The 23,011-nt window shown below is 39.5% G+C and overlaps 1 protein-coding gene across 15 annotated transcripts in view; it reads right to left on the bottom strand.

The window, feature by feature from the left end:
* Positions 1–23,011, bottom strand: part of AAK1 (AP2 associated kinase 1) — a 167,030-nt gene that overhangs the window by 67,852 nt on the left and 76,167 nt on the right. For all 15 annotated transcript variants that reach the window (XM_058683825.1, XM_058683830.1, XM_058683832.1 and 12 more), the window contains exons 3-5: positions 19,937–20,055; positions 4,292–4,400; positions 2,390–2,532 (exon numbers count right to left, since the gene is read on the bottom strand). In XM_058683825.1, coding sequence (XP_058539808.1) covers positions 2,390–2,532; positions 4,292–4,400; positions 19,937–20,055 — 371 coding nt within the window. The remainder of the gene's footprint in view (positions 1–2,389; positions 2,533–4,291; positions 4,401–19,936; positions 20,056–23,011) is intronic.

The following is a 23,011-nucleotide window of genomic DNA, read 5'->3' as shown; positions in this document are numbered from 1 at the left end:
GCAGCACTGAGATGCTGGGAATGTGCAAATTAGGTAGGTGTTATGTACAGGTATGAAATGATTCATCATTGAGGCCTCATTTAATCCAGTTAAAATAAAGGAAGATTCTGTTTGAGAACACGGGATCAGCACTCTCTACAAGGGTGCTCAGTGGCCCTCTCTGCCTCCTTCCTTTGCCCTCACCTTCATGCCCTGGCAGGCACTTGCTGTGTCACAGGTGTGCCTGGAGACGGACACGCATGCTCTAAGGCCTCCTTGTCCCCTTCTCTAGGTAGCCCTCAGCATCTGCTCTCTGCCTGACATGTCCTTCGTCCTCTTTGTGACCACTTAAATCCCACAAGCCTGTAAAATCCCACTTTTCCAGAAGATCCCAACTTCCGTTACCTGGTCCCGCGACCCGATCGTACGTTAGGCAGCTTGATAACTCTGCTTGTTCATCACTTTGTTCTACAAAGTTCTGTATTTCACCTGTCTCTGTTTCAAATCTAAATGTTTCATTTGTTTCATTTATATCCTGTCACTGATACCAAAGCATCTGGGAAGTAGGAACCGTATTATACCGTGTTACTGTACCCTGTTCCACAGAATTATGTACTTGTACTCTGCTAGGCTCATAATACTTACTGAAATATATTCTCCCTTTCCTACTAGAAAAAGGGCTGACTGTGAGTAGAGGGACACTGGAGGAGGCTATCTAAGGCTTTTGAAGTTATGTACCTATGTTCCTTTAAGCTCACTGCTTTACTACAGAAACGCCGGGATGTAAGTACCACTTTTCACTAACCAGAATGGCTAAAATAAAAAAGGACGGTAAGGGTTGGTGAGGATGTGGAGAAAACGGCACCCTCACGTGTTGCTGGTGGCATAGAAACAGCACAGCCACTCCACAAAACAGTTTGGCAGTTCCTCAGGGAGTTAACCGTAGTTACCACACGACCCAACAATTCCACCTCTAGGTAGATGCTCAAGAGAACGGACATGTGCCCACTTGAAACAGGTACACAGGTGTTCACAGTTTCGTTCGGAATATCCAAGGTCAAAACAACTCAAATGTCTATCAGTGACCAGATAAACAAAATGTAGTCTATCTACACTGTGAATATCATGTCATGAGAAGAAATGAAGTGGTGCTACACGCTGCAACACCGATAAGCCTTGACAACATCATTACGTTAGGTGAAAGACGTCAGACACGAGAGGCCTCTTACTGAATGAGCCCGTTTGTATGAAATGCACAGAACAGGCAACAGAAAGCAGATTAGTGTTTGCCTGGGGCTGAGGTGAGGTGGGAGTGAAGAGTGACTGCTGATGGATACACACGGTTTCCTTTGGGGAGACGAAATGTTCTGGAGTCAGATAGTGTGATGGTTGCACAGCCTGGTAAATACAGTAAAAGCCACTGAACTGTATGCTTCGAAAGGGTGAGTTTTATGGTGTATGAATTATATCTCCATTTTTTAAAAAAAGCTAAAAAGAAAAAAAAATCCCTCAAAAGAGAAATGCTGGCATGCCCCTTGTGTTCCTCAAACTTTAAAACACACAAAACCCACCCAGGGCAATTATTAAGCTATGAATTCCTGGGCTTCCCTGACACCACCATAAAAATTATAGCCCAACAGATTCAGTGCAGAATCCAGTAGCCTGCACTTAACAAGTACACCAGGGGCTGCTGATATAAGTTATTAGCCATGAAGCGTGTTTCTCAAAACACAGGGATAATGAAAAGAAATTGTAATTTAGAATCAGAAGAGCTAGCTTCACATTCTGGTGCTGCTCCTTCCCGGTTGTATGACCTCAGTCAAGTCATGTGACCTGAGTTTCCTTGATTATACAGTGTAAAGAAGAACATCTTCCTCCAAAGAGTGTGCATAAAGCGTCTAGTAGGGTACATGGCACGTGTCAGTGAATCCTACCCGGCTGCCAATGCCATTCAACAAACGCTGTCAAATGACTAGAATACGAAAGGCCGGCTACAAGGAGATGGTAATTAGTAGAACAAAATTTTTAAATAATCACTTAATGGATTTTGCAAAATACGAGAGAGACTTTAAAAACCAAGCATCACTGTTCACAAACCATTTAAATGAGCATATTATTTTCTATAACCCTGGAAAAGTAAAACTAGGACTCTGTCAGGAAAAACAAGAATAGAATGTATTCAGGCAGTTGATGATTATAAAGAATTTCCAAAGGCTACCTAGGTAATAAAAGTGATACCTGTTTTATACTTTCTTTATTTTAATTTCTATTTTCTCTCCCCAGGCAGAATGTAAGACATGTAAGGTTTCCATGCCTTAAGCTTCTCTCACATGCCCAAAGCATCTCCCCCATCCCCAGGGCAGATGGAAAATACCCTGAACACACTTCATGAAATAGTGCGGCCTGTTACCTTCAGGTCACGGTGGATAATAGGAGTTTTGCACTGGTGCAGGCGGGCAACGGCTTCACAGGTGTCACAAAATATCTGGAGCACTTCATTCTCTGTAAAACCTGTCTGCAGGCGCTGATTCATCAAGTTGACCACCTGGCCTCCTGGAGGGGACACAGAGCAAGGGAGAGGTTAGAAACACTCAGACTCACGACTTACCCAAGACAATGAACGGCTGTCCACAGAGAAGCAACCTGGCCCAAGGTAACAGAGCTGATTGCTGGCTGAGGCACCCAAGTGTCTTGGTTCCCGGGCCCATATTTGTCTTCTTGCGATCCAGTGCCTCTTCTAACGCATCAAAAACAGTCTATTTTAGAAAGCACTCCAGACGTGAGCTGCCTTCATTACATCTTCAAGATTAGTAGAAGCGACAATATGGACCTGCTATAACCACTTGGGTCTACTGTCCCCATTTGTACGAGATGAGGCCCCAAGGTTCAACCTGTCATATCTTTTAGTAGGAATCAGACTACACAATAGACTCCAAGAGCAAGAAGAAGACAGCTTTTTATTTATTTTTTTTTATTAAAAAAAAAAAATTTTTTTTAATGTTTATTTATTTTTGAGACAGAGAGAGACAGAGCATGAACAGGGGAGGGGCAGAGAGAGAGGGAGACACAGAATCTGAAACAGGCTCCAGGCTCTGAGCTGTCAGCACAGAGCCCGACGCGGGGCTCGAACTCACGGACCGCGAGATCATGACCTGAGCCGAAATGGGACGTTTAACCGACCGAGCCACCCAGGCTCCCCAGAAGACAGCTTTTTAGCCTGTGCTTTAGGAACGGCGTGGTATCTCTGGCTTCACTAACTACTTGCTGCCAAGAATGTAGAAATGCTACCCCAACATTTATTCTCCAGGACAGTAAGATTGATGACCTCACTTACAAAATTATCCAGATCCCTGGATGCTCCTACTGCCACGTCTCTAAATATTTTAACACCCAAAAGGGAATGGACAGGACGAAACAAACTGTCAAGTTCAAATTTGGTAGTATTTTATAAAATCAGCTTAAGAGTTCTTACAGGACAGGCTAAAATTATTGGTTAACATCACATTTTGAGGGTTAACAACATATTTAACTTACAGACAGTATCTTTAAAGGCAAGGAAAATGTCAGTGGAAGTAAGGATGATTATAAAACAGGGCACCAAACAGGAGACAGTGACCCAAGCCTATAAGTGGCAGCTGCTTAAGCCAAAAAAAAGTCAAACCTCCAGGCTGGCTGTTTGAAACGCAGTCAAATCTGAATCAATTCATGCTACAGTCTGGATTTCCGGAGATAAATGTGGCTTGAAACTCCAAGCTTTCAACTACTTAACTCTACTGGTAACAGCAGCATCGTTTGAATGGAGCCTTACTGGCAATTACAGCTTGCAAGCAAGGAGAGGAAAGGTCATTTCCATTAGACAAAAAGGATTATTTCCCACCCACCCCCTCCCCAACACAAGGTGGTGTGGGTGGAGAAGAGAACACAGGAGGGAGGGAGTTGAGAGGCTGAATCGTTTCTTCAGTCCATCTGGAGTTGGGTCTTTATTATGTGCCTTCATCACTTGTTTTAAAGCATCACAAATAACACATTCATTCTCCCCCTCATCCTTTCTCATTCATACACAAGCACCAAACCTTCCTAAATCTAACAAAAAGGAAGTTTTGTATTATCCACCATTTCAAATTGTTTGCCACCATAAGAATAACCAAGACGTGACAGCATGCTCTGTATCTTTTAGCCTCACAGTTTCCACATCTTTAAAACCACAACAACATACATTAGGGCACAGTGCACATTAACTGAAATGACCCCATGCCCTTGACAATCAAAGTTCCAGAGCAATGGGAGCTTAAGGTATGGGACATATACTCACCCCTACAGAAGTCCATCAGAATGAGCACTTCCCATACATCACCACTGCTCACGTTGTTGATACTGGAGTCAATGTAGCCCACAATGTTCTTGTGCCCCGACAGGTCTCTCTGTAAAGAAGAGTAGAGAAATATAGTATTAGTTACAGATACCAATACAGACAAAATGAGCCAGTCAGTTCCATTAGCACAGATAATTTAAATACAAAGAGGGGGAGCCTGGGTGGTTCAGTCGGTTAAGCGTCCAACTTCGGCTCAGGTCATGATCTCACAGTCCGTGAGTTCGAGCCCCGCGTCAGGCTCTGTGCTGACAGCTCAGAGCCTGGAGCCTGCTTCAGATTCTGTGTCTCCCTCTCTCTCTGCCCCTCCCCTGCTCATGCTCTGTCTCTCTGTGTCTTAAAAATAAATAAAAACATTTAAAAAAAAATTCGGGAAGAGGGGAGTGGAAAAAGAAGTGGTTCTATGCGTCACCATACAAACATGGCAGTTTAGACCATAAAAACGGTAACTACCACCACACTAACCAGAGATTTGGCTGCTTAGAGTGATAAATAAAGTCTCTTTTAATTTGAAATTATATACCAAGACAAGAAGAAATCTCATAGTATCAAATGAATATACCTGAACTCTGAGCATCAAAGTTAAAACTCATTAGAACTTTCCCCTGAGTGAAGGAGTAAGAATGACTGTTGCCTCAGAAAGGTAGACAAAAACAGAAATGTGACACTGGAACTAACAGTGGAAAGTCACTGGAGCCCTATGAGAGAACAGTTTCAGAGAAGGGATGGGATGGGGGTGGTGAGGAGAGCAGAAATGGACTTGCAAAGAGTTGAGTACATAGAGCTGGTGACTACAAATCAGTCCTCTAGAACATCTCGTGCTTCAGAGAGGAACAGCATGGAGAGAAGGAATTCTTAGGATGGGAGAGAAGTGAGCCTGGGAGAGTGGAAGCAGCCAGGAGCAGAAACCTTTAGCATATAGGAGAGGACAAAGGATAACTGCTGGAACCAAGTCCTGCAGGAAGAAGGGGCAGGGACTGAGAGCACTGTTAAAGGGACTGGTCTTAGAAAGAAGAGCAGGAAGGAAACAAAGATGGATATGCATACTGGTTTACAGCTGGAGACAAGGGAATTTCATTGAGTTCCGATCTATTGTTCTGTTTTTGGTAGAGAGCAAGACCACGTTTGCAGTGTAAGGGAATGAGAAAGAAGCTTGATGAGAGAAATAAAAGGCTTCGAGCAACTACTTTGGATAACAGACAAGGGAGATGATGAAGCAGAAAAGCGGTCTCTCTTCTTCAAGTTCCTCCACAACAGAAAATGACTTCAGGGTTCATGTCACAAGGCCTGTTCTTCCCGCTGCTTTTCAGTCTCATCACCAACTCTTCAAAAACTTGATTTCGTTTACACAGTCTGGGAAGTAGGAAGAACTGGAGAGAAGTTTTTGAAGCCAAAATAGAGCAGAAGATCATGTTCTCCAAATGTTCACAAGACGAATGAAAAACTAATGTTTCCACATTAGTAATTCATCTACATTTAACTGTTTGAAAAAGAATCAGCAGTGTTACCTCTGATTTGTCTCACCCCAAGAGGAATAACAAAAAATCAGGAAGGAAAAAAAGCATTTGGTAGAGCCAAGAGGAGGTCAAGAGCTATTAGAAGACCCAAACTGGATAATTAACATCTGCAGATGGCATCCTAGAACAGTTGCCAAGCTGTCTGCTGATCAGTTCAAGCCCAAATTCCTGTTCATTTGTCTTCTGCAGAGTTCCTGAGATATGCCCAAGCAGAAAAGATCTCCTCTTTGGAGAGAGACGATGGAACTCACTTTTAACGACTTGATGATACAGTAGCATCTCAGATTTTACAGTAAAACCTCACTAGTCTGTAACTGATGGAGAAGATCAATTTGAATGGATGTGAAATGCAGAAAAGGTCAGGAGAAAAATCTTACCGCAAAGTGAGACTGACTCACACAGGGGGTACACTGCTCATTTCTCCATATTAATAGGCCAGAGGAGGTCCAAGATTCCCCGACTTTCATTACAAGCCCAGTCCTAGGCTTGGAGAACAGAAATGGACATAGAGGTATGGGATGGAACCCACATGGTATTGGAGCTCAAGGCCTCAGGAAAAGACAGGATATAGGGAAGATGCCTTGATGCCCTTGGCTACAATTATTATTTGTGGTATTGAGATAAAAGTCTATATGATGAATCTAAGTCAAAACCTGATTTTTAGGGGAGTGGGAAATGTTCAGTTAAATTACAGGTCAGATCAGTTTATATTTTACAATTTAATCAGTGATAAGTCTAAGGAGTTTGAGTTGTTATTTTAAACCTTATTTTTAAACTAACGTTATATAGGGAGTTCCTGGGAGGCTCAGTCAGTAAAGCATCTGACTCCTGATTTGGGCTCAAGTCATGATCTCATGGTTTGCAGAGTTGAGTCCTGCATCAGGCTCTGCACTGACAGATTCTCGCTGTCCCTCTCTCTCTGCCCCTCCCTGGCTCACTCATGCTCTTTCTCTCTCAAAATAAATAAATAAACTTCATATATATAATGTATGTATGTATACATACATACATATATGTGTAATATATACACATATATACATATATGTGTGATATATACATATATGATATACATACATATATATAATACACACATACACACACACACACACACACACATACATAAAGAATGGGAAAAGAAATATGTGCAAATCATACACATGATAAGGATCCAGTATCCAGACTATAAAGAAGCCTTAAAGCTCAACAATAAAAAGGCAACACAATGTAAAAACTGGTAAAGGATATGAATGTAAATTTCTCCAAAGAGCATATACAAATGGCTGATAGGCACATGAAAAGATGCTCAACGCCATTAATCACTTGGAAAACACAAATCAAAACCATAATGAGATATCACTCTACAACCACGAGGATGACTATAATTAAAAACAGAAATAATAAAAAATGTTGGCAAGGATGTGGAGACTGGGACCTTCATACATTGCTGATAGAATATAAAATAGTGCAGCTTCTGTGGAAAATGGCATTTTCTCAAAGAGGAGAGTTACCACTTGACCCAACAATTTCACTTCTGTGTATATACCCAAGGGAAATGAAATATCATATTCACACAAAAATTTGAACACAAATGTCCTTAGCAGCATTATTCATAATACCAAAAAGGAGAAACAACCCCAATGTCCATTAGGATATACAAAATGTTATATATACATAGAATGGAATATGACGTAGCCAAAATGGGTTAAATATACCCACTTTCAATGACACGTTTTTTAGTTGCATCACCATTTTGGCTGCTCCCATTTAAATGCTTTGCTTTGTCTATATCCTTTTTATAAGCATGGCCCCAGTTAATACTCCAGGTGTCGTTGGACTCCTGCAGAGTAGACGAGTACTATCACCTACTATTAATTTTATTAATGTAGCTAAAAATGGTATTCTTTTTCTTTTGGCAGCCACATTACACTACATATTCATACTGAGTTAACTGACCACTAAAATACTTGAGTCTTTTTCCACTTATGCTGCTTTAAATCTCCACCTTCCCAGAACTATGCTTGTAAAGTTGTTAAAATAAAATAAGAATCCAAGTGTATGACCTTGCCTTGCCTTGTTATTTCATCTCATTAGAATCACTCCATTGCTTTAATTGGTAAGGATTGTTTTAGACCCTGATTCTATTACCCAGTGTAGTTGTTATATCTTCCAACTTTGTATTAGGTACATAATTGATAAGTATGTCTTCTATCTCTTTAATTAAGTTCTTTATTAAATGTAAAATAACATAAAGCTAATGGTAAGCTGCAGGGCTTTTTTCTTAGAAAGTTTCTAAGATTAATATCAAATCACTGGTCAGAAATCATTACACACAGTAGCTATTATTCCTGGCATCCAGCCTAAACTCTCCAACTTGTTCACAGATCTCTGGTGAGTGTCCTTACCCAAATGATACGATCCACAGACACGGGACCTAGTGCACAATCCTGAGCTTCCTATCCAGAAACCTTCCCAGAGACACCATGATGTTGATATGACATGGCCTGCTCTTATCCAACCTGAAGGCTCTTTGGATCCCTGCTTATTTACCCGAGTGACTACAAAATAACTTAAAATTTTATTTTATTTTAAAAATAAAATATATTGGGGCGCCTGGGTGGCTCAGTTGGTTGGGCCTCTGACTTCGGCTCAGGTCATGATCTCACGATTCGTGGGTTCGAGCCCTGTATCAGGCTCTGTGCTGACAGCTCAGAGACTGGAGTCTGCTTTAAATTCTGTGTCTCCCTCTCTGACCCTCCCACTCCCCTCATGCTGTCTCTCTCTCAAAAATAAATAAACATTAAAAAATTATTTTAAATAAGTAATATATTAACATTCAAAAAGAAAGAAATATATAGTAGGAAATTATTTTCTACTCCAATACTCATCCCCTATAAGGAACCCTCCCTTCCTCCCTTTTACCTTCCCTCTCTCTCTCTATCTCTCCTTCTCCCTCATCTTTTCAGTGTTTTGTTCAGGCAAATCCAAACAGTATGTATTATGTATGTACACACACACACACACACACACACACACACACACACCTTTTCTTACACAAAAAATAGCATCAAAGCATCTTTTATACGTTCCAGATTCTTGTTCCCCATCTATCTCGATGTCCCTACTGTACGCATTCTACCTTTCTCCCTTTTAGGAATATGGAAACATTTTCCTGCCTCAAATCTTCTGATATCTCTTTTGTTGAAAGAAGGTCTGCAAACATGACTGATGGCACCTCAGTGTCCTCACTATCAAGCTCGCTGCGGATGTAATCTGTCTGGGCCAGGAGATGTGAACACAGAACAGCACTTGATCCATCTTGAGCTAGAGATCTTATTATCCCTTTAAGTCTGAAGATAATTAATCTTTTCCTGCCTTTAGGCAAAGGAACCTGAAGCCCAAAACCCAACTTCCAACTGTTCATCAGAAAGCAAAATCCTTTTGGTTTCATCAGGGCACATATCCCAGATGTACGCAAAGACTCATACCACACTCTGGTAAATGGCACATAGCATTTGTCAAAATTAAATGTCTCTAGTGAAACCACTGATCATTCTTGAGTTTGGGTGAGATGTGGGTATATATCCTTACTCTGGGGTAAGTGCAGAGAGGACTCTGCTTCTTTGATCACTAACACATAAGCTTTAGCATGTTATAAAGCACATTGTCCCTTCCAACTCCTTTCACAATCCTGACACCATTTGAGAGAGGAAGGGCTAGGGTATGGCCTATATTGCACAGAAGTCTGAGCCTAGAGGGTTAAAGACATCATGCGGGGCTTTTGATTAAAAATGGTAGGAAAAAAACTGTAAGTAAGTTGAATACTTGCTTTAATCTCTGCTTCCTTCTAAAGCCTTACTAAATGTTGTAATGAATTTGTTTTTTAAAAAGCATAAACTGAAGACTTCCATTTCCAGGAAAATGGAGACATATTTTCGCCTATTCTTCCTTCTAAGAACAACTAAACACTCTGGACACTAGTATACATTTTAAAAAGCATAACAAAAAGGGTCTGAAATGTGGACAGAAAGCAGACAGACTAGAAACTTTGGAACCCAAGGAATGAGATGATGGTGAGCTCTCTGTGTTATCTTCTTGTCCCATACATCCCAGACTAGAAACTGAAGAAGCCGGCTAACTAAAAACATTAATGGGCGTAGATAAAAAAAAGCCCCAGTAAAAGCCTGCTCTCTCTAGCCAAACCCAGGAAGGGGGCAGCCGGCAAGACAGAAACGTACAGCCACTAACTACTCTACTCCAGCCAAAACCACAGAAAAAACTGCAGCCCCTCCCCACAATGTGCCAGCAAAAGCCAAGTGCAGAGCCTAGACTTCTGTCTTCGCACAAACACACGGTATATGTATAAAACATTAATATCTAAAAAACATACGTAAGTACATATTACATATAACACATATATCTAATATCTATATTAGATATAACATTGATTAGAATAAATATTTAAAAGTTTTACAAAAAAATGGCTAACAAGTATAGGAAAAGATGCTCAACATCACTAAGCATCAGGAAAATGCAAATCAAAATCACAAGGAGAGAACATTTCATGCCTATTAGGATGCCATCATTAAACAAACAAAAAATAACAAGTGCTGGCAAGAATGTGGAGATATTAGAATCTTTGTGGCACTGTTGGTGGGAATGTAAATTGGTATAGCCACTATGAAAAACAGAAAATTAAACACAGAATTACCATATTACCCAGCAATCCCACTTCTTGGTGTAAATCCAAAAGAATTAAAAACAGGATCTCGAAGAGATATTTGCACACCCACGTTCATTACGTTATTCACACTAACCAAGGGGCAGAAGCAGCCTAAATGTCCATCGATGGGTAAACGGCTAAAGAAAATGTGGCATATACATATAGTGGAATATGACTCAATCTTAAAAGAGAAAGAAATCTTGTCATTGAAATCTTGTCATTTCTACAATACGTATTGGATGAACCTCGAGAATATTACAGTAAGTGAAATAAGCCAGTCATAGAAAGACAAATACTGTATGATTCCACTTACATGAAGTATATAAACAGCTGAACTCATAGAAGCTGAGACTAGAATGGTAGTTGTCAGAAGCTGGGGCGGGAGGAGAAACGGGGAATTGCTATTCAATGGTATAAAGCTTCAGTTATACTAGATAAATAAGTTCTACAGATCTGCTGCCTAACACTGTGCCAACAGTTAAAACTATACACTTAAAAATGGTTAAGTTGCTGGGCACCTGGGGGGCTCAGTCAGGTAAGCGTCCAACTCAGAATTTTGGCTTAGGTCATACAATTTGACAGAGCCCCGCATCAGTGCAGAGCCTGCTTGGGATTCTCTCTCTCCTCTCTCTCTGATCCTCCCCCTGCACTCACGCACCCATGCTTGCTCTCTCGTGCTCTCAAAATACATAAATATTTTAAAAAACGGTTAAGATGGTAAATTTTAAGTTGTATGGTTTTGACCACAATAAAAAAAAATATTTTTAAAAGTTAGAGTAAAATTAAAATAAAATAAAATTTAAATATTGGCTTACAAACAGAAAGATCTTCAAAATTGAAATAATAATTCCTTAGTTGATAATCTATGAAATATATCCAAATGAGTTGAAAATTTATACCCACACAAAATCTGCACACAGATGTTTATGACAGCTTTATTCACAATTGCTAACACTTGGAAGCAACCAAGATGTTCTTCAACAGACCAATGGATGAACTGTGAAACATCCATACAATGGAATATCATTCTGCTCTACAAAGAAATGAGCTATCAAACCATGAAAAGACATGGAAGAACCTAAAATGCGTATTAAGTGAAAGAAGCCAATCTGTTAAGGTTACACAATGAATAATTCCAACTAGGGGCGCCTGGGTGGCGCAGTCGGTTAAGCGTCCGACTTCAGCCAGGTCACGATCTCGCGCTCCGTGAGTTCGAGCCCCGCGTCAGGCTCTGGGCTGATGGCTCGGAGCCTGGAGCCTGTTTCCGATTCTGTGTCTCCCTCTCTCTCTGCCCCTCCCCCGTTCATGCTCTGTCTCTCTCTGTCCCAAAAATAAATAAAAAAATAATAATAATAAAAAAAAAAAAAAAAAATAATTCCAACTATACGATGTTCTGAAAAAGGCAAAACTAATAGGGCAATAACATAAAAATCAACGGTTATTGGGTGTTGGGAGATTTGGTGGAATAAACAGGCAGAGCACAGGGGATGTCTGGAGCAGTGAAACTGTCCCATATGATACTATAATGGTAGATACATGCTATATATTTGTCAAACCCCTAATACAATTCCAAACTCAATGTACAATACCAAGAGTAAACCTTAATATAAACTATAGACTCTAGGTGATAATGATACGTCAATGTGTCAACTCCCACCTCAAGTATCTAGGAAAAGAAGAACAAAATAAACCTAGGGCACCTGGGTGGCTCAGCTGGTTAAGCATCCGACTTTGGCTCAGGTCATGATCTCGTGGTTCATGAGCTCAAGCCCAGTGTTCAACTCTGCACTGACAGCTCAGAGCCTGGCGCCTGCTTCAGATCTGTGCCTCCCTCTCTCTCTGCCCCACCCTCACTTATGCTCTGTCTCTTTCTCTCTCAAAACTAAGTAAACATTAAATAAATAAATAAATAGATAAATCAACCCAGAGCAAAAAGAGAGAAATAATAAATATAAGAATAAAAATCAATGAAGCAAAAAATGAAAAAATAGAGAAATCAATAAAACAAAGAGATGGTCCTTTGAAAACATCAACTGGCAAATCTCTAGCAATACCAATAAAAAAAGAAATACAAGATATAAGTTATCAATAACAGGAATGAATCAGGGGATATTGCCATAGACGTGGCAAACATCAACAGATAATACAAGAATATCACTAACAACTAACTCTACATGCATACATTTGACTTAAATGAAATGGACCAATTCCTCAAAAATACAAGCTATCACAATTTACCCAATGTAAAATGGATAATCTGAATAGCCCCATAACTGTTTTTTTGTTTTTATTTTTGTTTTTATAATTTATTGTCAAGTTAGCTAAAATACAGGGTGCTCTTGGCTTCAGGAGTAGATTCCTATGATTCTTCACTTACATACAACACCCAGTGCTTATCCCAACAACTGCCCTCCTCAGTGCCCATCACCCATTTTTCCCCACCCCCATCAACCATCAGTTTATTCTCTGTATTTAAGAGTCGCTTATGGTTTGCCTCCCTCTCTGTATATAACTTATTTTTCCTTCCCTTCCCCTATGGCCCTCTGTCAGGTTTCTCAAATTACACATATGCGTGAAAACATATGATATCTGTCTTTCTCTGACTGGTTTATTTCATTTAGCATAGTACCCTCCAGTTCCATCCACATTGTTGCAAATGGCAAAATTTTATTTTTTTTTCATCGCTGAGTAGTATTCCATTGCATATATATACCGCATCTTCTTTATCCATTCATTAGTTGATGGACATTTGTGAATAGCCTTATAACTATTAAGGAAACTGAATTTGTAACTTAATAACTCCCAAAAAAGAAATCCCCAGGCCCAGATGGTTTCACTGGAGAATTCCAACAAATGCTTAAGGAAGAATAAACACCAATTCTACAAAATCTCTCTTCCACAAAACAGAAGAGAAGGGTACACTTCCTAACTCATGTTATAAATCCAGAATTACCCTAATACCAAAACCATAAAAAGCTGAATAAAACCAAAAATCTGCATGCCACTATCCCTCATGATTATAGATGTAAAAATCCTAACCAAAATATTCACAAACAGAATTCAAAAACATAATAAAAATAATTATAGGCCATGACCAAGCAGGGATTATTGCAGGGATGTAAGGCTGATTCAATATTTGAAAATCAGTCAATACGATGCCCTATATTAAAGCTAAATAAGAAAAATCATGAGCATATCAATCAATGCAGAAAAAATATTTAACAAATTTCAACTCCCATTCATGGTAAAAAAAAAAAACAAAAACCTCTTAGAAAAATAGGAATAGAGGGAAACTTCCTCAAATTTATTTTTTTTAATGTATTTTTAAAAACTACAGGGGCGCCTGAGTGGTTCAGTTGGTTGAGGTCATGATTTCAGGTCAGGCCATGATCTTATGGTTCATGGGTTTGATCCTTGCATCAGGCTCTGTGCTGACAGCTTGGAGCCTGCTTGGGATGCTCTCTCTGTCCCTCTCTCTCTGCCCTTCCCCCAGGCGCTCGCTCTCTCTCTCTCTCTCTCTCTCTCTTAAAATAAATAAATATTAAAGAAAAAATTCTAGGCATGTCTGAATGGCTCAGTTGGTTAAGTGTCCGACTCTTAGTTTCAGCTCAGGTCATGATCTTGCAGTTTTGTGAGTTCAAGTCCCCCATCGGGCTCTGTGCTGGCAGTATGGAGCCGGCTTGGGATTCTCCCTCTCTCTGTCTCTGTCTCTCCCCCACTCATGCTGTCTCTAACTCTCTCAAAATAAATAAACTTTAAAAATAAAAAAATAAAATAAAGAAAAAATTTCAAAAACTACAGCTAACCATATGCTTAATGGTGAAAGTCTCCTTTCCTCCTAAGACTTGGGAAGAAGACAAGGATGTCCACTCACCATTGTTACTCAGCATAGTACTGCAAATTCTAGCCAATGCAATTAAGGCTAGAAAAGGAAATTAAAAGGATGCAGATTAGAAAGGAAGAAATAAAACTGCCTCTCTTTGCAGATGACACAATGGTCTATATAGAAAATCCTAAGTAATCTAGAAAAAAATTCAAGAAGTAGTAAACAAGTTCAGCAAGGTTAAAGGATATAAGATAAACACAGAATGATCAATTGGTTTTCTATATACTAGTAATAAACACAGAGACACCAAAATGAAAAATCCAATACCATTTATAATCACTCAAAACAAAACAAAGAAAACCTATGTATAAATCTAAGAACATGTACAAATCCTACACAACACTGATGGAAAAAAAAAATCAAAGATGCAAATAAGTGGAGAGATGTACCACGTTCATTTATTGGAAAACTACACAGAAAAGATGTCAATTCTCCCCAAGTTCATAAAAAGGTTTAATGGATTTCCTATCAAAATACTTGCCAGAGGGGCGCCTGGGTGGCGCAGTCGGTTAAGCATCCGACTTCAGCCAGGTCACGATCTCGCGGTCCGTGAGTTCGAGCCCCGCGTCAGGCTCTGGGCTGATGGCTCGGAGCCTGGAGCCTGTTTCCGATTCTGTGTCTCCCTCTCTCTCTCTGCCCCTCCCCCGTTCATGCTCTGTCTCTCTCTGTCCCAAAAATAAATAAAAAACATTGGGAAAAAAAATTAAAAAAAAAAAAATACTTGCCAGATATTCTGTAGATAAAGATTATTCTAAAATTTATATGAAAAGGCAAAAGAACTAGAATAGGTAAAACAATTTTAGAAAGAAAAAAAAGAAGTAGGTGGAATCAGTCTGATTTCAAGACTTATTATAAAGCTACAGTAATGAAGGTTGTGTGGTACTGGTGGAGGGACAGACATATAAATTAATGGAACAGCATAAAGAAGGGTCTGGAGATGGACCCTCACAAATACGCCCAACTGAGTTCTGACAAACATATTCAATGGAGGAAAGATCGCCTTTCTTTTTTAAAAAAACTTTTTTTTAACGTTTATTTATTTTTGAGACAGAGAGAGACACAGCATGAACGGGGGAGGGGCAGAGAGAGAGGGAGACACAGAATCAGAAGCAAGCTCCAGGCTCTGAGCCATCAGCCCAGAGCCTGACGCGAGGCTCGAACTCGTGGACCACGAGATCGTGACCTGAGCTGAAGTCGGACGCTTAACCGACTGAGCCACTCAGGCACCCCGTAAAGATAGTCTTTCAACAAAGGGTGCTAGAGCAAATGGAGACCCATAGGCAAAAAGAATGAACCTCAACCTAAGTCTCATGCCTGCCATAAAAATTTATTCAAAATGAATCACAGACTTAAATGTAAAATGTAAAACTATAAAACTTTTAGGAAAAAAACAGGACAAAAATCTTCAGAAGCAAGGTGTAGGCAGAGTTCTTAGAAATGACACCAAAAACATGTTCCACAAAAAGGAGAAATGATAAACTGCACTTCATCAAAATTAAACATAAAACAAAACAAAAACAAACACAAAGGTCTTAAACATTTTAAAGCCTGATAAATAAATTCAACGGCATGGCTGTAAAGCTGAGGAAATCACCAGAATGTAGAGGGGGGAAAAAAGAAAACAAAGAAATGAAAAATAAAAGGGAGAAAAGAAGAAAATTAGAAAATCAATTCAGCAAGAACCAACATCTGAATAACAGCAATTTCAGGCAAAAGGAAGACAGAAAAGGAAATCACCAAATGAGACAAACTAAAATTCCTCACAGTGCAAGGATGGGAGTCTCTGGATTACATGGGAACACCATTTATTAATAAATAAAAAGTGTATACAGCAAGGTATATCATCAAGATATTTCAGAACACTGTAAACAAAAGGGAAATTGATAAATTTCTAGGGAGAAATTTCTAGGGTCACACCCAAAGGGCCAAATATTAGAATGACTCAAGACTTCCTATGTACAACAATGAAAGCTAAACTATGGTACAGTAATGCTTCCAAGAAATATCTAAATGAAATGATTTCTAAGCCAGAATTTTTTTTTTTTTTTTAAATAAGATTTCACATGGGATGCCTGGGGTGGCTCAGTCAGTTGGGCGTCCGACTTTGGCTCAGGTCATGATCTCGCAGTTTGTGGGTTCGAGCCCCGTGTCGGGCTCTGTGCTGACAGCTCGGAGCCTAGAGCCTGCTTCCAATTCTTTGTCTCCTTCTCTCTCTACCCCTCCCCCACTTGTGCTCTGTCTCTCTCTATCAAAAATAAATAAACGTAAAAAATATATATTTTTTTTTAAATAAGATTTCACGTGTGAGCATAAAATAAAGACACTTCTAGACCTCGAAGGTCTCAAAACTTTACCTACCATGCATAAGGAAGCTACCACAGGATAAGCTCCACCACAATGAGGAAGTAAAACAAAAAACGAGTCAGGAAATCTAACCAAAAAATGAGGCAAAGGGAATGACTAAGACATTCCAAGATAAGACTGTAACTCAGGCCTAGAGAGCAACCAATTCAGATTTCATGGAGTTAGAAGACAGATTTCTTCAAGAAGATAAAATGCGCAGAGCACATAAATGCATTTAAAAGTATTAAAAAAAAATGATTTCGACAACCTAGAGAGAGTTTGGGGTTAAACTGCTGAAAAGTACACAGAGAAGACAGACAAAAAAATTGAAAAAGATCGTTAATTCCAATGGAAAGAGAGTTATATAGAAAAGGGATAGTAATCCTAGTCCACAAGAAGATTCTGCAAGAATAGTGTTTTCTTACATGTAAAAACTCATACTACTGTAACTAACACACTGCCAAAATTTAACTGCTGTTGTAGCAGAATGGAAAATGAGAATGACTGCAAGGTATCTGGGGAAAAGGGTATATAGGGGATGAAAAAGCTAAATATTTACATTCCATACCATATAATACCTAAAAGGGAGAAAAAAAAATCAGGAGCTGGCAATATCAGCATGTTATTCAGAAACATATCAAATAAATCAACAAAAAGGGGTTGCCCCTGGAACCTTGAAATGACAGAGGAGGGCCCCTCAGGGAATTGCTTGAAGTTTTTAGTAATAAGCTTAGTTCGTCTATTTGAGTATTTAAGTCTTGAAAAAAATATAAACTAAAAACAACTCAAAACAGAATATTTCACAACTATTATATGGCTGAGCCAGAATTTGAACATACATATTTGTGAGCTCTAAGGGGCCTGTGTCTTCTTAGTTCCTCTATTCCAAAGCCTGCCTAGCACAAAGCCAGCTCTCAAACATGTTTCTGAATGAGTAGGAGAAAGTTAAAGAATAGGATTACTTTCATAACACTAGAAAATGAATGAGAAGGGCACTCTAGGCAGAGGAAATAGCAGAAGCAAAGACAGGAAATGGAGTGTGTGAGAGCTTAGCAAGGCAGGGACAAGGGGGAGGAGGGGCAAAGAGAAGCAGCCAGAAAACCTAATGCTGCTGAAGGGAGATGCAGTGAGGCTAGTCATTTGGAGTCGTGGGGTAGGGAAGTGGGCGCTCACTGGTGCCTGTGGACAGATCCATGTGGCCCTGAGTATGTACTTGGGGCCTTGGGGTTTTTTGTTTCGCAATCATGACAGCAACACTTCCATCAGCAAATGGTTTCTTCTCAAATGGTTTCAGCTTTTTGAAATCTAAAATAGTACCAGACTCTGTAAAATCCTGAGGTCTTTTTCAGTAGCCCAACTACAGTACAGCTAGTTACTCTTAAGTAGCCCCTGAAAGGTCAACCCCACAAGGGATGGACAGGGCCAAGGAAAGCCTGATGAAATTCCTACAATGGCACCTCCACCCATTTTTTTGGACCCCTTTCTTCTCTTTATAAAAGCATTAAACTCCAGGGCATAGAGAAATCATCACCTCTAGGTGAATATATGCACCTGATATTACCATTATTCATACATTCATTTCATCCAAAGCCCACTAAGTACAGTTAACACTTGAACAACATGAGTTCAGACTGTGCAAATCCAGACATGGATTTCTTCCCCTTAAATACAGTACAGTGCGTAAATGTATCGTCCTTATGATTTTCTTAATAACATTTTCTTTTCTCTAGCTTACTTTATTGTAAGAATACAGTATATAATACATATAACATACAAAATATGAGTTAATTGACTGTTTATGTTAAGACTTGCAGTCAACAACAAGCTATTAGTTGTTAAGCTTCAGGTGATCAAAAGTTAATATGTGGATTTTCAACGGTTCAGGGGTCAGCACCCCCACCCCCATATTGTTCAAGGATCAACTATATTATGTCACACAGTCTGCTGGAATGTAAAGCTCCTGATTTAAAATGAGTTACTTTCTGATGGCAAAATTACTTATAAGATTACGCACAGGCAATATAAACAAAATTTTGCTTTGGTGAAAACAAAAGTATTTTGTGGAAGCAAAATGGAGTAAAAGACTATTTAAATTTTTTATGTATAACGTCAAACAGAAGTGAAAGTGAGAAACTCCCACATACCCAGTGATCTGCTTCGATCAGTAACCCTTTGCCAGTTTTGTTTCTCTTCTATATCCACTCATTAACTTCAAGACATCATCTTATTTCATCCATAAATATTTCAGCACATATCTCTAACAGAAATGTACTTTCTTTAAACATCATATGAATATGAATTGTGAAAATGAAGTTTTTAAGATATGAGGTATAATTAACATATAATAAAATGTACAGATCTTAAGGTATTCAGCTGAGTTCTGACACTTATATGGTCCTGGGTAACCACTACCCAAAACAAGATATAGAACATTTCCATGGCCCAGAAAATTCCCACATGCCCCTTTCTAGTCCATTTCCCACACTCAGATGACCACTTTCTGATCTGTTATCATAGATCACTTTTGCCTGTTCTTGGACTTTTATATATGGGATCATAGAGTATGTGTGAATAAGAGGTTTCTAGTCCAAAAAAGGAGAAAACCATTCCAGGAGGAAAGAACTACATGTATAAAATATAAAAGTGTAGAAGGATATGTTCAAGGAATGCTGAAAAGCTCAAGATGGACAAAGACCAGGTTTGGGAACTGACAAAAGACAAGACTAGCAGACGAGGCTCACTGGAGAGCTGGGGTTTCTGGATTAAACCCCATACTTAATTCTGGGAATGAATTTATGAAAGAAATGTTTCCCAGTGCCCAAACTTCTTCCTCTGACCTAAAAAATTGGTCAGTTCTCTCAATACGCTCCTTTCTCTTCAACCCTCCAGCTAAGGGTGACCAAGATGGGAGAAGCATGTTGCACCCCATGACTCTTCATTCTCATTTTGTGTGAGGCTCCTCTGCCATCTCAGGGAAGGGAACAAGACCCACTGCCCCGAGACACACAGACACACAGACACACAGACACACAGACACACACACACACACACACACACACACGCCTTTCTTATCAGAGGGCACATTTTAAACAAGAAGTCCCAAGTCTGAGGGGCAGCCTTACCATTATCTGGATTTCTCTCTTGCACACCTGGAGATCATGCTCATTGTTGACAAACATGCGTTTCAAGGCACATTTCATTCCATTGCTTGTCCTCACCAGAAACACGATAGCAAATCCACCTGTGAAGGAAACACACATACAAGCTCTTTTGAGTGATGTTCAAAAAGTCAAATAACCACAGTGGCTATAGCTTTCTGCTGTTACTGTTAATGGTACTGATGCCATCATCAGCTAGACCTAGGGCTTGCCTGGGCTAGAAGGCACTCTTACATTAAAGGGACTCAGAGATATTACCATGGGATTGGGTGGCAAGAGTCAGAAAAATTGTTCCTGAACACCTATATCAGGAAGAAGGAAGAACAGTAATTATCTTCCAAAGTACCTACAAATAAACAGATAAAAGAAAAAAGAACTACATTCCAATCACTGTCCTAGGCACTTTGAGCTCTTATTTAATTCTTACTACAATCCTATGAGGCTGGGTATTATTTTTCCCTTGTAGACGATTATTAGCTAGAGAAAACAGAGGCCCAAAGAGATTAGATTCAACCAAAAACTTAAAAAAAAAACTTGTAAGTCCAGCACTTAACCAGAGAGGCCTGGAAGTTATTTTAATAATTGTTATAATAATAGTTGTCAATTTCAAGAAGCTTTTTCTTCCTTCCTTCTAATCCCTCCTCAGAGCTAACAATCGACCCTGAGGATTCTTCCTGCCTTTCCTACTTCACAGGCTGTTGAGAAGACACAAAATATAGGTATGAAAGGTTCCTCGACACAGCAGACACCAGGAAAGTATAACTCGATTACAGGGCAGATGTTTTAATGTTCACACTAACCTTTCTCTTAAAGACAGTCCAAAATTCATTAAAAAGTTTTATGTAACTCTAACAGAAATTCTTAAATGCTCTGGATTGGTTATATTTTAGCGTTTCACAAATTCTTACAACTCCTTACTTCAATCTCATCCCCCAAATGCTGTATGAGGTGTTCAGTACCATTGTTAACAGGGGTTATAGATAGATAAGGTGCAGGAAAGCTGTCAAAGCTGAAGGCTTCATAAGCAGTATAAGCAGTAAAGGCAGTATAAGCAGCAGTTATACTGGGCACTTTGTCCATCTACTTGCTCATACACCATCATAATTTAGCTTGAACTATCCTGTGCAATGACCCTGGGGAGCACAAAAAAAAAAAAAATTCTTTTGCTAGGCTATTATTTGCATATAGGTGATGACTAATTGGATGAAGGTGAACACAGAGGGAAGTCCCTAGTGTGGGAACTTGAGCTGAGGCTGTGGCATAGTGCTAAGGCTAGCAGCCACATGCAAAATTGATAGGGAGCAAAGTAGTGATTCTAGAGACTTCACGCCCGAGACAGAGACTTCGGCCCTATTTAATCTCTCTGCAACCTCTGAGGCCCAGTGGCACTTCAGCAACTGTCTGCTGATGTCCATAGCATTGCCTCGTGTCTCTTCACAATGTTTACTCTTTTTCAAGTCTGCTTGGATAGGTTTTTCTGCTCCTTGTAACCAGAGAGCCTTAATCATAGAGCACTGTTGTATGTTTTCATACAATACACACAGAATTCTGTTTAAAAAAATGTTAATGGACTCAAATGTTCCAAGTGTGCATTTTGATAATGATTTAGCAGCCATTGCATGTTTGTGTATCTCTTGCCACACTGTCCTTCTTCAGTATTCAGATAAACACTAAAATTTGCCATGAAGTCTTTTTTCCACTGTCATCTTGAATCTTGTATCTCAGTAACATTTTGCATTTTCTTATAATACTTTAAAGTCTACTTGCACTGTTCAACTGTCAATTTTAATTCTAGAAATTTACTTTAAAAATACGTTTAAGGGCGCCTGGGTGGCTCTGTCGGGTGGGCGACCGACTTCGGCTCAGGTCATGATCTCACCATTCGTGAGTTCAAGCCCCGCATCGGTCTCTGTGCTGACAGCTCGGGGCCTGGATCCTGCTTCAGATTCTGTGTCTCCCTCTCTCTCTACCCCTCCCCTGCTCACGCTCTGTGTCTCTCTGTCTCTCAATAATGAATAAACGTTAAAAAAAATTTAAAAAATAAAATAAAATAAAATAAAAATATGTTTAAACCCCTACCACATATTGGCTAGCAGAGGTCTTGTAACACACACACATACACACAAAGTCTCAATGTTAAGATGCATATTTTTTACATTTTAATTTTTAGGATATCAGAATTTTTTTTGTAATAAGTATGTACATTTAATGCAGTAGTATTTAATCTTCTTTTCCCCAAAAAGCTGTTAAATTCATGATGTGTCTTATTATCAATCAGAAGTGTTAATTATAAAGTTTCTATGTGTATTCATAATTATTTTGTAAACAGTTCAAGTGAGTATTCATTTTATAGGTATTTGAATGTGTTTAAAGAATCACAGAACTACAGACTTTGTACCAATATGCTCTTAGAGAGCATTAAATCCAAGCATTTTGCTTTATGAGTAGAGGAATGGAATGAGGCTTAGGAGTCTCATGGCTAATTATGTACAACCTGGAATGGTGTCACTCTGCTGGCTGTCCACAACGTGTTCTTCCCACTTTACTTACCTTAGAGAAAACCTGTGTCACGCCCCATTTAGATAATAAGGAGACACGTGATCGGGCTGCAGAACACAAGTTGGGAATGACTATTTCCTACAGTGGAATGCACAGAACCACTAAAGGACAGGGCAGCCCTTTCAGCAGGCTGATGATACAGCGACCTAAGATACCTGCCAGCAGATGGGAGCAGTGCAGTTTTCTTTACCAGGTAGCAAGATGACCTTTCCAGCCTGCACTCAAGAAATGAGTCAGATGCCTACCACACAATCCAGGCAGGCACAATGGGTTGAGAAGGGCCAGCCGAGACTCTCAAAGCCTATGACCATCACAGATCTAAAGGCAAAGCAATGAACCTGCGTTATCCCTAACACAGATGGAACCACACTGTTTAGCATCTATGCCCATAAAAGGGCTTATGTGCAGATGGGACGCATTTAAGTCACAGGTCCTTGATCATGAGACAAAATTCAAAGTCTGATAGGATTTGTCAGTTTA

This window comes from Neofelis nebulosa, chromosome 9 (genome assembly GCF_028018385.1).
Source record: "Neofelis nebulosa isolate mNeoNeb1 chromosome 9, mNeoNeb1.pri, whole genome shotgun sequence".
NCBI lineage: Eukaryota > Metazoa > Chordata > Mammalia > Carnivora > Felidae > Neofelis > Neofelis nebulosa.
Note: the sequence above shows the minus strand (reverse complement) of the source record. Positions and strands in the feature narration are given on the sequence as shown.